This window comes from Camponotus vicinus, unplaced genomic scaffold, assembly GCF_025532165.1.
Source record: "Camponotus vicinus isolate PSW18456_S1 unplaced genomic scaffold, iyCamVici1.0 SCAF_10, whole genome shotgun sequence".
Taxonomy (NCBI): Eukaryota; Metazoa; Arthropoda; class Insecta; order Hymenoptera; family Formicidae; genus Camponotus; species Camponotus vicinus.
Genome location: NW_028141946.1, coordinates 10,898,064 through 10,913,648, shown reverse-complemented (window position 1 = coordinate 10,913,648; position 15,585 = coordinate 10,898,064). Strand labels below are relative to the sequence as shown.

Genomic DNA, 15,585 nt, shown 5'->3' with positions numbered 1-15,585 from the left:
TTTATTTTCACTTAGCGCAATTTTTTTGATATCATTATTTTTGTAGGATATACAATTTTACACAAAATTAAAATAATTTGTAGAACAATTTTTTACGGTTTAAAATAACACTATTTTGTGCAGATTAAAATAACTATTTTGTAGATTAAAATAATCCTATTTTGAAGATAGGTTTTTTACAGTTTTAAAATAACACTATTTTGGAGACAGGTTTTTTACAATAGTTTTTTACAGTTAATAATACACTATTTTGCAAATACATATACTGTTTTTTACGCGGACTTAGCACCTTTTTTTACCTTTTTTTTAAAAGGGTAATTTTTTTAGGGATATCACTCTTTTTTGTACTATATGTTAAACATCTTTAAATAAATGAGCAAAGAACCCGCCACCACCCCCGTCATATTTCATTAAAATTCGACGGTCCTCTTTGCTTACTATATAGATATTCAGATCCTTCAAACTTCTTTGCTATTCTTATTGCAAAAATAACGGATAATTACAAATCAATATGTCATTAGAAATCTACATTTATTATTCACAATTAATACTTATAAATCCATTAATGAATAATCGTTGCTTTGCTTATCTAATTTATCATTGAATATATAAATGGAACGGAGAAAAAGTGAGTTATTTTCCACTTTTTACAATGGCTAATCGCAAAAGGTAAGCATGAATATAAATACATTATATATATATATATATATATATATATATATATAAATTTTATTAATATACAAATAATAGATAATATTGGTTAACCTTTATTTTAATCTTTTATCGTAATACACACATTATATGTTGCACGCGTGATACATATTATAAGAAAATATTAAAATAAAGATAAACCAAAACGTTATCTATCATTTTTATAAAAATATTTTATAATTTATATTATATATTTTCACTTCCAATAAAAGATAAAAACAAAAATTAATCACTTATCTATCATTTCTATAAAGATATTTTATAATTTATTATTTTATTATTCTATTATCTTAATCTTTTATTATAATGCATATGTATTGCATGCACAATACTTGGCTAATCTTTATTTTAACCCTTTATTATAATACATAAAATATATGTTATACGCAGAAATACATATAGTTATTCATCGCAATAATTAATGATTATTTTAATCCTTTATTATAATACATTTGTATTGTGCACGCAACATATAGCAATATAAATGCATTACAATAAAAGTTAACTAAATATTGTGCACGCAACAAATATGCACAATAAAAGATTAAAAATATATAAAATAATAAAATATTATAAAAGATCTTTATAGAAATGAAATAGTTTATCTTTATTTTAATTCGTTATTGTAATATGTATATGTTGTGCATGCAATACATATGTATTACAATAAAAGAATAAAATAAAGATAAACCAATACGTTTTCTATCATTTTTATACAAATATTTTATAACTTATATTATACATTTACAGTTCCAGAAACGAAAAAGAACCAGCAATTAATGATAATGAAACTCACAAAAGGTAAGCAATGATTATTAATAATATCTATAAAGATATTTTATAATATAATTTATTATTTTATATATTTTATTTCAATCTTTTATTATAATCTTCTATTATATATGTTTCACGCATGATACTGTTTAACTTTTATTTAAATGTCTTATAATTCATATATGTATTATACATACAAATACATATAATTACTCATCGCAATAACTAATGATTGTTATAATACATATATATTACTATATGTTGCATGCGCAATACAAATACATTATAATAAAAGATTAAAATAGACCATTAAAATTAAAACTAACCATTAGTTGTTGCGATACGTAACTATATGTACTTCTGCGTATAACACATATATATGTATTACAATAAAAGATTAAAATAAAGGTTAACCAAGTATTGTGTGTGCAACTCATATGCATTACAATAAAGATTAAAATAATAAAATATATAAAATAATAAAATATTATAAAATTTTTTATAGAAATGATAGATAACAATCTATTATTTCATTATAAAAATGTTTTATAATCTATTTTAATATTTTATTATCTTAATCTTTTATTATAATGCATATGTATTGCACACACAATACTTGGTTAACTTTTATTTTAACACTTTATTGTAATACATATTGTAATACATATATATAATAAAAATATAGAAATATATAATAAAAATAGATGACAAAGAATTAATTTTTATTTTAATCTTTTATTGTAATACAAAAATATTTTATATTGTACAATATATTTTATACATTTCTATTTTCAGATCTAACGAAAAGGAAAATGAAGAAAATCCTAAAAAGTAAGTGTAACACATTATATTATTAATACATATGCGTAAGAAATGATAGATAACAAGGGAATAAAAATTTATTTTACTATTTTTATTGTAATTCACTTATTGTAATTACTTATTTTTTATTGTAATTCATATTTGTGTTGCACACACAATACATATATGCATTACAATAAAAGATTAAAATGAAGATTAATCATTTATTATCTATCATTTCTACTATCATTTCTAAACATATTTTATAATATGTATTTTATATGTTTCCATTCTTTCAGAACCTACAATATGAAAGAAATGGAGCCAGAAATTGAATTGTCGTCCTTTTTACGTGTTGAGGCTGAAGCGGCTTTAAAAGAAAATATAATACTTAAAAAAAAAATACAAAAATTAATGGAAACACAAAAATTAATGGAAACACAAAAAGAATCGCCGCCACCAACGATGGCATCACTACCACCGCCACTGCCGCGGTCAACGTCGTCACCGCTGCCATCGCCGTCAGCGTCGTCACCGCTGCCACCGCCGCCGTCGTCACCGATAACGACAGCGGGGCAAGTAAGAGGTAAATAATTTTGAATTATATAATTGGCACGTTAATTATAAAGGAATCAGCTAAATGAATCAGCTATGTTAAAAGTTAATAAATCTATTACATTTTCAGATTTATGAATTTAACATTGCCCAAAGTATTTTTAGCCTTCTATAGAATTAAAATTTGTATTTTCATGAATTTTTGTGTCGTATAAATTATATTTTACAAAAGAAATTTTTAATTCACAAATAATTATTTTTATATTTTAAAAGGCTAAAAGTATTTTGCGTAATGTTAAATTCATGAATCTGAATGTACATATATTAAAATTAGATTTATTAACTTTCAATATAGTTAATCCGTGCAGTTCTTCTTTAAATATTATATTCAAATAAAATAACATTAAAATATTTCTTTTATTGTAGAACAACCGCGTGCACGATGGGCTAGAGCGGGACGGTCGAGAGGACGAGCCCGAGGCCGAAGTTCCAATCCAAGAACCTCAGCCCGTTATAGAAATAATATTTTTAATTTTTATTAATATTTAAATGTGTATGCGTGTGCGTGTGTGTGTGTATCATCATAACATAGAATATTTTTTATAAATGTGTCTTTTTGTTTTTTCTTTCTATGCTTTGCACAAACTACTTTTTATTTTTCATTTCCTTTTGCAAAGCATAAGCTATTTTTAATTTTAAAAATTTAAATATTCTACGTTATGATGATATAAAAATATGTTTGTATATGTGTACATGCGTGTGCGTGTGTGTATGTAATATCATCATAGCATAGAGTATTTATTTTTTCTTTCTATGCTTTTGCATAAACTACTTTTCATTTTTAATTTTCTTTCGCAAAGCATAAGTTATTTTTAATTTTGAAATTTTGAATTTCAATACTCTATGTTATGATGATATAAAAATATGTTTGTGTGTGTGTGTGCGTGTGTATATGTGTGTGTGTGTGTGTACATCATCATACATAGAATATTTTTTTTTATAAATGTGTTTTTTCGTTTTTTCTTTCTATGCTTTGCATAAACTACTTTTTATTTTTAATTTTCTTTTGCAAAGCATAAGCTACTTTTAATTTTGAAATTTAAAAATTCTATGTTATGATGATTTCTTTTAAAATCGCTTCAGCCTCAACATGTAACGATGACGATAATTCAATTACTGACTCCATTACTTCTTCCATGATTAGTTTGTGCGTGTGCGTTTGTGCGTGTGTGTGTGTGTATCATCATAACATAGAATATTTTTTATAAATGTGTCTTTGTTTTTTCTTTCTATGCTTTGCATAAACTACTTTTTATTTTTCATTTCCTTTTGCAAAGCATAAGCTATTTTTAATTTTGAAAATTTAAATATTCTACGTTATGATGATATAAAAATATGTTTGTATATGTGTACATGCGTGTGCGTGTGTGTATGTAATATCATCATAGCATAGAGTATTTATTTTTTCTTTCTATGCTTTTGCATAAACTACTTTTCATTTTTAATTTTCTTTCGCAAAGCATAAATTATTTTTAATTTTGAAATTTTGAATTTCAATATTCTATGTTATGATGATTTTTTCTTTCTATGCTTTTGCATAAACTACTTTTCATTTTTAATTTTCTTTCGCAAAGCATAAATTATTTTTAATTTTGAAATTTTGAATTTCAATATTCTATGTTATAATGATTTTTTCTTTCTATGCTTTTGCATAAACTATTTTTCATTTTTAATTTTCTTTCGCAAAGCATAAATTATTTTTAATTTTGAAATTTTGAATTTCAATATTCTATGTTATAATGATTATATCAATTGCAATAAAATGAGCATTATATTTTTTCAATGCCATTGCTAGAGCTGTGATGACTATACCAGAACCACTACCTATTTCTAAACAAATCACAGGTTTCATCGCATGCAGAATGTCTAAATCTTCTTCCAAATCATCTATTAAAAGATACGAATCCTCAGAAGGATCATAAACTGTCTTAAGTTCTTCATCTGATAAATTAACTACTGGAGTTTCCATAAAATTTACGGTGAAAATTGTAAGAAATTTCTTTTATAAAACTTGCAAAGTAATCAATGTTAAGTAATAACAATCCGCTGCTTCAGCTCTATTTGACATATCCTATAACAAAGAGAATAGTTATGCATAAAAAATAATACTCTTCGCAACTTTTGTACGCAACTTGTAGTACATGATAGAAGCACAATTTTTTATAACATTCCAATAATTATATATGAAAATTGAAAATGATTTTCAAAATGCTCAAGAATTCTTGTAAAATAGGTAACAATAAGATATATATGTCGCTTGTGTAAGTAAATCGCAATTTTTTATCGTTACAATTCGATGAATAAACATATATTTTGCAATAAATAGTACATACTGTGAAAGAAATATAAGAATAATAAATATACGTAAATTTGCAAGAAGAAACGCGAAAAATAAATGTTACTATTATTGCATGCGCGCTGAAAACAGAAAACTTGACGTCACCTTGTGGCGCGAATTCTCTCGTCCAGTTGATCCACCGTAAGTTTCAAGAGACTCATAAGACCTTCCGTTAATGCATCCCGCGTCGGATTTTCGCAAAAGTCATCTATCTTGTCGTCGATAGATGTATTGTCACTCGCTGTGTCCACGTCCATGTTATAGCTGTAGTGAAGTAGACACTACCGTGTCTCTTGATATATATATATATATATATATATATATATATATATATATATAATCTGAAATAATAATATAGATACAATCTAATCTAAATATATAAATGTTATATGTATATTATTAATTATTTTATATAATTACCTGAAGTGACACACTTAACCTTTTACAACATATTTATAAGCACCGTTAACGCCACAGAGCGCTACTAATGCTGCGTCGCGTGAATCACTGCTAGCGCATTCTTGTGGCAGACGTTGGAAACGTATTTCTGTATTTTCTTTGTTACGTTAAGAGGAGTTGATGACGACCATGACGACGTTTCTTAATCGAAATTTTCACATTTCAGACTTTGCATCATGATATCTCCGTTTACAGAGCACGTAGCGCAAAAATAAAAACACTTTTATTATTTAATTTAAACCCAAGCTATCGATTAATTCTACTAAGAACTCGATCCGTTGAGCGGTTATATGAGAAATAAAAATATCGAGTTATACTCTCAATCCGACTCGCGTAATAATACACGGAGTGCATTTTGCTTACGCTGGGACTTAGCAAAGACACTACCGTGTCTCTTGATCACGTTCTATTTTATTCGCATTGTTTACTTTTTACTATATATATTTATTATTTTGACATTAATTATTACGGTTCTTTACTTTTAAATTTTAGGTTTGTTATTAATTAATTAATTAAGATTTCTTTTATTTTATTTAGGTTACCTTTACATTATGTGGATATTTAAAAGGATATGAGCCAATGGATTATTTGCGGGCAGTATGCGGGCTCAAAGCATAAAAATATGTTTCATTCAGATGGCATTGAGGCTGCTGCATAAAGCATTCATAATACTGCATTTGGAAATTTATCTGGTAAGTTTATTAATTTTTATATTATATAATGTATTAAAATTATTAGTATACATATTGACACATGTATACATATATGTCAAATGATTTATTCCGAGACATTTCTTGATGTATATTGGTAAATTCCGGGACATTGTGGGGTTCCAGGCCTGACTTATTTATGTCTTTAATTACGTGATTTAATTATCTAATTTTGTGACGTGATTTCGGGATGTGCTTTTTCCAGTAAGGATATATATATATATATATATATATATATATATATATATGTTTGGGAATAGTATTTTAGCGGGACCAAAAAAATTATTTAAGTTTCTTAATATACATAACTTAACATTTGTTTACATACGTGTACATTAAATCAATATATCTAATGTATATAGTATAAAGAAAGTTATTGCAGAAAAAAGCTTTAATATATGTAAAGTATTATATCGGTACCATTTTTAATAAGTAGATATATTAATATATATATTAATAGGACCATGGAAAGACTTGTATTTACATTTAGTCCATTTTTATTTCAAGACTATCTTAAATAATGTCTAAAGATGCTAATACGGCTTTGTGATTGAAATTGGTGACGCTCTGGTGACTATCTGTAATGTGCATAATTATCAATTTTTTTACATCGATATATTTTAAAAGAAATATATACATAAATTTATTAAAAATATTTATATTTTTATTTAATTTATATTTTTGTATTTTTATTTATCTTTATAATTTTATTTTTCTTATTTAATATTATGTAAATCAAAAATAAAATGCACACAATAGTATTGATTTTATGATTGTATCGTTGCTAGTTGAACACTTATCGATTGTGAATACTTTCCATTTAGCACCGACGAGATACTGTTAAAGACCGACAACCCTGGGTAAATTTTCGTGACCACCAAGTGTGCCCGGTGGGCCCAGAGATAATAGAAGATTAATGATATTACCGGCCGTTTTGATTATATTGAAGACAATTACAAGAGTTATTTAAATCATACGAGTATTTTAGGTCATTCAGCTATTGTTTTATTATAGAAAATGTATAAATCTTTTATGTACCTGTTCAAAAAATGACAAATTATGTATCAAATCATTATTTTATTATCGACAATGTAAAGATATTGTTACCTACAACAGCACTTTGCACGTTTTTTTCTGGTCACGCTAAATCCCATAAGACCATCGGTCTTTAATAGTATCTCGTCGGTGCATTTAGTGACACAAGTCGATACAAATCTCATTCTGCCTTATTTTAACATCAATGAATAAGAAAGATAGAATAATGTTTATACCAACTGTTGTTAAATGGAAAACACTTTGTGCTATGTTACTAATTGTGAAGTAAATTATTTTACAAATATATGATGATATGAGATATATATACAATTAATTGCACTCATATATCATATGCCATACTTATATGTCATATGTCTATGATTGCAGTTAATATGCAAAAGATTATGTCAATGTTCTTTAATTATTGTAAAATGTGTTTTCTGATACATTTTGTAACAAAATTTCACATATTGGTATATATGAGATATTGTTAGAAACTATCAGAGAGTATCAGAGAGAGAGAGAAGAGAGAGAGAGAGTACATTTCAAAATAATTGAAGAGCATTGCATTATCAGCTATTTACATTAACTGCAACTATAGATATACAGAGAGACAACATGAATCGTATTGAAAAAGAGAGAGGAAATATTTCTGTCCCAATATAAATCACTCTCTTCCTCTCTCTCTTCCCCCCCCCCCTAATTGATGAATATCATAAACAGAGGAAAAATACTGAAAGTACCTCTAGATATATAAGTTATATAATGCGGCAAGATTATGATCTACTTTACCCTAATTGTTTGACATGTGTATTAAATAGTAGAGTTATTAAATTAGTTTAATTATTTCTTATTCAGCTCAAATACACTACTCAATAAGAGTATCAAATGATCGATGTAAACTGAATCAGTGACCAAAGCAAAATATGCTCTTCAAAATGAGTATTCTTTTTCTTTGTTTTTCGCTCTACCATTGCACATAAAAAAGTTTTAATGCAACCGTAGAATCTCATGTTAAATAATCACAACATTCTTATACATTGTGAAAATGTTTGATTGTAATTGAACAATTTGTTATGCCCTCAAAGCGTATCGCATATTTACATAGATGTATAATGTATATACATAAAAAAATTAACTAATCACATGTCGAATATATAAGATATCATTGTTATTTTCTTTGTATTAAACAATAATTGATTAATTTTTCCGTGTATATGCATTATGCATCTATGCAAATTTATCTTAATATGTTCTTATTTAAAAAGAAATTTTAGTAATATCATAAAGTATATATTTATAAGCAGCTCAAGGAATTGATAGTGATAATAATTAATAATTCGCAATATAATATAATTCAAATTCTAGTTCTTCAGAATGTAATAAATTTTAATTAATTGTAAAAATGGACCAAAAATGATAAATGCATTATTCTTGAAGTGTATAGAAAATATTAAAGTATATTTTAATAATATTAATATATATATTATTATGTATGTTTTTTATGTTTTAAAATGTAATTATTTAATATTGAAATATTAAGTTCACAATCAAATATTTAATGTCGATAATAGACAACTAATTATATTTAAAAAATGTAACATGTTTTCAAATAATTATGTATATAAATAAATATATATAAATGGAAGTTGTTTTCAGAATAAAATGAGACATTTATTGCAATGAGACATTTATTACAAAATAATTATTTGTACAAAATACTAATAATTACTTATTTTATATAATATACAATAATTACTATAGTAATTACAATAATTGCTATAAAAATTACTATAGTAATTATTGTATTTATATTTTACCAAGTTTTCTATTTTATATAAAATTGCATTATGCATTGCACATATTTTGTAATTACCTATTTTAAAGCAAAATGAAAAAAATTAAAATAATTTAACATAATAACACATCATAAGTTATATCACATATCATAGAACATATTATCACAGAACATGTATAACTTACATCAAACTTCTATAACTTATATGTATATCGTAGAACATGTTATAAACTTAAAGTATATTATATATCTATATATATGTATATATAGAATATACTTTAAGTTTATAACATGTTCTACGATATATATATTATGTAATATTTATAATAAAAAATATAATTTAAACGCAAACAATTATATATATTATATAATTTTTGGTACGATTTTTGTACGTGTGTTTGTACTGTGCTTATAACATATTTATATTTTGTTAATAGTGTTAGCTAAATTATTACGTTTTTGGTTATGTAACCATGTTTTAATAGTAGCCACATTTCGTCCCTTTAATATATAAGGATGCTTTTTAATAAGATTTCCGATTTGAATAAAAGTAGGTAGTTTGGCTTCATCTTTTTTAAGATAATATCCAAAAGCATCAAGAACCACGCGTTTTTCATCTTTAGTCCATCGTGTACGATTAGAGTGAACTAAAAAAACAAGAAAAAAGATAAACACAATAATCAATGTTTAAAAATAATAATAATAATAAATATAGAAATAAACAAACCTTTCAAAGTATTTTCTTGTAAATTCTGAGTTTGTTCATTGTTATCATTATGTGTTTCTTTAAATGATTCATCTTCATCATTGTTATTGACATCATTATTGACATCACAATTATCTCTATTAAGCTCTGAAGATTCAGAATCTGAATTATCACCATCATCTTCATCATGATCAATTCCTTGTGCCGCTTCTAAATACTGCCATATTTCTAAAATTTCTTTCTGTATAATAGATTGCCTATAATGAACCATATGTATCTTATCAGCATGACCCATGAAATTTGCGAGTGATGAGATTTCGTTTTCCGATAAATTGTAATTAATACACATTGTCGCTATATGTTTTCGGAATTGAGTTGCTCGCAAAGTTTCAGGATTTTCAGCACCGCATTCGATTGCGTATTGTCGCAACAAATCACATGCCAATAGATATCTGTATTTATCCTTTACAAGAGAAGGGAGACCGAATAAATATGGATTATTTCGTAAAACTTTAGCAGCTTTCCTATGCTTTAATATCATATCTATGCAATCTCTCAGTTCTCCTGTCAATAAAACTGGTACCGTTCGTCCAAGTTTACCTCTTAGTGTAAAACGAACATATTTTTTAGCTATATCTTTGGCATGTGTTGAAAGTGCTTCATACACTTCATTAGTTTAATAATTAATTCCTTCGTAAGCCTTGTAATCTTCAATATGTGTTCTTTGTATTTCTCCAGCTCTACGACGATTAAACACTTGTACTGATGTCAATGTTACTTTCATAAGTGTAAGCCATGCCTCATAAGAAAATTCTTCTTTTAAATTATCGTAAGCTGATCGACGTTTTTCTTTAAAAAGTTATGAAGTTTAATTATATCTGATTTTGAAGGCAAAACAATTTTTTTACGTCTTTTATTTTGATTTATCGTCTCGGATATTGTTTTAGTAATATGTGTTGTAAAGTCTTCGGAAAATACTTTTAAAAAATCTTCAGCAAGTAATTTTTTATCATATTCTTCTTTTCTAATGAATCTGTTAATCAAAATTTTTCCAAGTTCTTTTACTAAACCTCCAAGTGATAATGCTAATGATGGAATTTAATAAAATTTTCCACACAAAGATAAACCTGCTAATGTGTTAATTGCTTCAATGCAGGCACTGCTATATCGTGGGAAATAAATGGAAGCAAAGTCTGTAATTTCAGGATATTTATATTTTTTAATGTTTGTAATAAACGGCCCACTCTTCTCATTTTTTGCCTTATCATTGCATCATTATGTTCTGATACTTTATACTTTTCACATTGTTGATTTCCAAATGCAATAATTAATTCGTCGTAACGTATGAGTCGCACTATATTGTCTTCTTTTAAAACAGGAAAAACACGTAATCTTAAAGCATTATTTGCTTCTGAATGTATTCGACCAATTACCGTCCTTCCTAAAACAGATATCGCTCTTGTATCTTTATTTCTAGGACCAATGCATTTTTGAGAATAATGTCTCATTGTACACTTTAATATAAATGCTTTACATTTTGGACATGCAGAATAATCAGAAGGTAATCTATTATATTTTTTCTTAGAACGTCTTTCTACGAGTAGTTCACCATCATTTCGTGTATTATCTACATTAAGGGATAACACCACTCTAGGATTTTGAAAAAATCGATTTTTTTTGCTTAAACAATGCTTTAACATCATAAAAACAATATGCACTTGGTTCTATAGTAAAAAAAAATTTTTTAAAGGCTCTGCCAACTATTTTTCCGCAGCGCCTCGGAGCGCCCCTTGAGCACGGTCAATCACTAACGCGGCGCGTTCTGATTCATCGCTTTTATACTGCTTATACCTTTCAGGATAATAAGTGGCCCTGTTACCTATAGTGCAGAAGATGCTTAAGGTTACTTAAAAGGTCACCAGGGTACGCTACTGCCGTAATAAACTTGTATGTGTGAGTCAGTACAGCTGCAAAGTGACGCCAAGCATACGCATTGTTTTGATTTTTCCATTGCTTTCTCATATATATTTCGTTGTTTCTGAGTTAATTTTAAATAAACAAGATGAGTGATAAAAGAAAAATGTATAAGGAGAAAAAAGGCCCAATGGGAAGTGCTAGTAATTTAAAGAGACCGAGAATTTCAAAGCGGCGACCGTTGAACTGTTACGAACTGGAGATGCCGGACGTCGAGAAGGCTGGCACATCGGCTCGCAAATTATCAAAAATGGACCTTGAAGAATTTGAAGTAGAAGAAGGATTTGGATACCAAATTTTAAACTTTTTAGCCGTTTTCTCCGCTATATCGCAAGCTGTTGTCTGTAAAAAATGCAAATCTGAAGTGACATTCACCGAGTCTGCAAAGCGTGGCTTGGGTTTTAAAATTGTGATTTCGTGTCAAAAATGTGACAAAATTTATATTCCTAGTTCTCCATTTATTGAAAAAGGATACGATATTAATCGTCGAATTGTGCTTGCTATGCGGCTACTCGGAGTAGGATTAAATGGAATAATGAAATTTTGCGCGTTTATGGATCTCCCACAGCCAATTTTTCAATCATTCTACGACAGAGTCGTTAAAAGGATCGCTATTGGAGCAGAGGCGGTTTGTCAGCTCAGTATGAAAACTGCAGCTCAGGAAGAGAAGAAAAAAAGTGATGAGAAAGAGAATACAGATGGTATTACTGTATCTGGTGATGGTTCGTGGAGAAAGCGGGGTTTTTCGTCACTTTTCGGATTCGTATCGCTTATTGGAAAAAAGCTTACCGCCGCAAAGCTTTGGCTTACCGGCAAAGTGGTTGATGTTGTTGTCAAAATCAAAATATTGTAAACCTTGTGAATTTTGGGAGAAACAAAAAGACACTGAGAATTACAAGGAATGGGCCGAAACACATGAAAACGAATGCCAAGCTAACCACGAGGGCTCCGCCGGAAAGATGGAGGTGGACGCCGTTATAGAAATGTTCCAGCGCTCAAATTCTTTGCACAATTTAAAATATGCAAATTACGTGGGGGACGGAGATTCTAAAACTTTCAAAGGTATCGTGGATTCAGAGCCTTATGCTGATTTCACAGTTATGAAGAAAGAGTGCATCGACCACGTACAAAAGCGAATGGGTACTCGCCTTCGCAATTTAAAAAAAATGACAAAAGGGCTCGGAGGAAAAGGCAAGTTAACAGGTAAATTGATCGACGAGTTGTCAATTTATTATGGATTAGCTATACGTCGCAATCATGATTCCGTAGAAAAAATGCGGAATTAAATCTATGCGACGCTATTCCATAAATTATCAACCGACGAGAAACCGCAGCACGAAAAATGCCCGTCCGGAGAAAATTCGTGGTGCTCGTGGCAAAAGGCACAGGCCATTGATAGTGTAGATTACAAGCATAAACCAGCTCTCTCGACTACAGTTTTTGAAGCTATTTTACCAATTTACGAAGAATTAAGCAGCGACGATCTGCTTACTCGTTGCATCGGCGGCTATACTCAAAATAGCAACGAGAGTTTTAATTCGACAGTTTGGTCAATGGCTCCGAAATCGACCTCCAGTGGCAAGCATGAGCTTGATACTGCCATATATTTTGCTGTAGGCACATATAATGATGGCCTATCAAGTGTCATGAGGCTCATGCAAAATTTAAGCATGAAAATTGGGACGAATTGTTACAATTTCTGCGTCGAAACGGACGAGCGCCGCATCAAGTATTCGGAGCGATCGCTGACTGAGGCTGCAAAAGAGGCCCGACTGCTGTTAAAATCATCCAGGAATGAAGAAGAAGAGGCGAGCATCAATCTGGATGGCCAAATGTATGGTGCAGGCATCACCGATTAAAGGTAAACATAAATTTCAAGCATTTAAGTGCTCGTAAAACTTTAAACGTGTTTTTCTAGAAACCGCTTTTTTCAATCTTAGCGAACACATTACTTCAACACGGTTCCATGGATCAGTTTGAAATTTTGACAGTAGCTTCACAATTACATCCTTTATAGAAGTACGTAGGGATTTTTCGATTCGATGTAAACTTTTTATTTTATAAACAATTTACTGCTTATTTTTTGGCAAAAAACCGAATTTTTTTTTCAAAAGTGCACCGTTTCTACAAAATTTGATTAAATAAAAAATCCCTACGTACTTCTATAGCCAATAGTATATAGATTTTAAATTTTTTTGGTTTTTTGTTCCAGGTCTTATATTTCACGAGAAATTTGTTCGCTACTGGAAGTGTTTTTTAAAAAGATCATTTCGAAGATTGGCTCTCTCGCCGCCATTTTGTACAAAAATAATAATAAAAAATTTTTTTCTATACTTACATATATGCTGAATAAACCCTCTAAAAACAATTCCCATTCCTTTTATTATACTCCCAAAAAAAATCGTCAAAGTTAGGCCTTTTTTTCGGCCGCTAGAGTGGTGTTACCCCTTAAAGTAAAAATCTCCACGTCTTCGAAGTGTTTCTATAATTTTTCGTCGCTCTGCAGTTCCTTTTGCCAAATGCTTAAATTTTTGAACTTCTAACTCATTAGCATGTACTCGTTCAAGGTGACGAGCTATTTTGCTTTGAAAAGTATTATAGTACATGCAAAAATGTTTTTTGGTGTCTGCATCAGTTGATAAAACGAACATTTCGGCATCATCTCGGGCACAATGGCCTATTACGTTTAATGACGTTGATATCTAATCCACTAGATACATTTTCTGAACTATTAACCTCCTTGAGGGAAGCACCTGTTGTTTGATTGATTTCAGTCTGAATTATATTTTCATCAGACGAATTGCTCGATGGTACGTAAGAAGAGTTCTTGTCAAGTGTATTTTCTAAATCATTGTTTTGTGTGTTTGCATCAACATATTCTGTAATAATATATATATATATATATATATATATATATATATATAGTTATTCTCAACATATAAATTATAAATTATTAATACATGAAAGTTATAAAATAAAAAAATATGTATTTTATATGATAATTTTGCTTATTATTATTTTTTAAATAACTATGTACCTTCAGTGGAAACATATCTATCAGATTCGAGAGACTGTTCAAGTGTAATATTTGAAGTAATGCATTGTAAATCATTAGAACTGGGTTCAAACACCTCAAATTGCATTGTATTTTCATTCCAATCCCAAGGCAGTAAGTTATCAGAAATGATTTGGGCAGTATCTAATAAATGATTTAAGTAATTATGAAACTTAATCATACATTTATTATTTAGCATATACCTTCCTTCATTATTTTTAATATATACTTATATATACTAATATATATCTAATATATACAAAGTATCTATACAAATATTTCAAATTTATATATTGCATTTTTTAAATTTCCTCGAATTTTCAGATATTTTTGTTTAAAATATAAAAAATTAAAGAATTTTTAGAACTCATTTTCAAATAAATTTATATATAAGTATGATCGTGAATATTTGTATAATTTTAATAACAAACCTTTATTTAAATTTTCAATTTCATTATTATATTGTACGTTACATGTGCTGTGACATTCTGTTTCTATCATTGACTTTTGACTTATTAACGAATATACCGCTCCATTTTGATCGTGCTGATTTGATGCATGTAAAGTACTATTCAAAGACACAGTACATTCATCTTGTATTATATTACT

At 28.1% G+C, this 15,585-nt stretch overlaps 1 protein-coding gene, 2 long non-coding RNA genes and 2 pseudogenes across 3 annotated transcripts; 3 read left to right on the top strand and 2 right to left on the bottom strand.

Moving 5' to 3' along the window:
• The first annotated feature begins 201 nt into the window (after positions 1-201).
• LOC145960469 (uncharacterized) lies at positions 202-2,316 on the top strand. The gene is made up of 3 exons (XR_014435372.1): positions 202-669; positions 1,462-1,512; positions 2,281-2,316. It is a non-coding gene; the product is annotated as an uncharacterized LOC145960469 (long non-coding RNA).
• Positions 2,317-2,605: 289 nt separating this feature from the next.
• LOC145960467 (SNAPIN protein homolog) lies at positions 2,606-5,946 on the bottom strand. Its single transcript, XM_083079968.1, has 3 exons — positions 5,660-5,946; positions 5,345-5,580; positions 2,606-4,972 (listed from the first exon to the last, which is right to left on the bottom strand). The coding sequence occupies exons 2-3, from the start codon at positions 5,494-5,496 to the stop codon at positions 4,930-4,932; spliced, it is 195 nt and encodes a 64-aa protein (XP_082936094.1). The 5' UTR covers positions 5,497-5,580; positions 5,660-5,946; the 3' UTR covers positions 2,606-4,929.
• Positions 2,608-3,661, top strand: LOC145960466 (uncharacterized). Its single transcript, XR_014435371.1, has 2 exons — positions 2,608-2,872; positions 3,268-3,661. It is a non-coding gene; the product is annotated as an uncharacterized LOC145960466 (long non-coding RNA).
• A 3,715-nt stretch (positions 5,947-9,661) lies between the features above and the next one.
• LOC145960043 (uncharacterized) lies at positions 9,662-11,215 on the bottom strand (annotated as a pseudogene).
• A 794-nt stretch (positions 11,216-12,009) lies between these two features.
• On the top strand, positions 12,010-13,780 carry LOC145960582 (uncharacterized; annotated as a pseudogene).
• Positions 13,781-15,585: the final 1,805 nt, after the last annotated feature.

Bases quoted from the DNA above. Each gene is read 5' to 3' on its own strand.
- LOC145960467 (XM_083079968.1), bottom strand. From the start codon at position 5,496: ATGGACGTGGACACAGCGAGTGACAATACATCTATCGACGACAAGATA. The intron at 4,973-5,344 runs GTGACGTCAAGT...TCTTTGTTATAG, and splicing joins GAGAGAATTCGCGCCACAAG to GATATGTCAAATAGAGCTGA.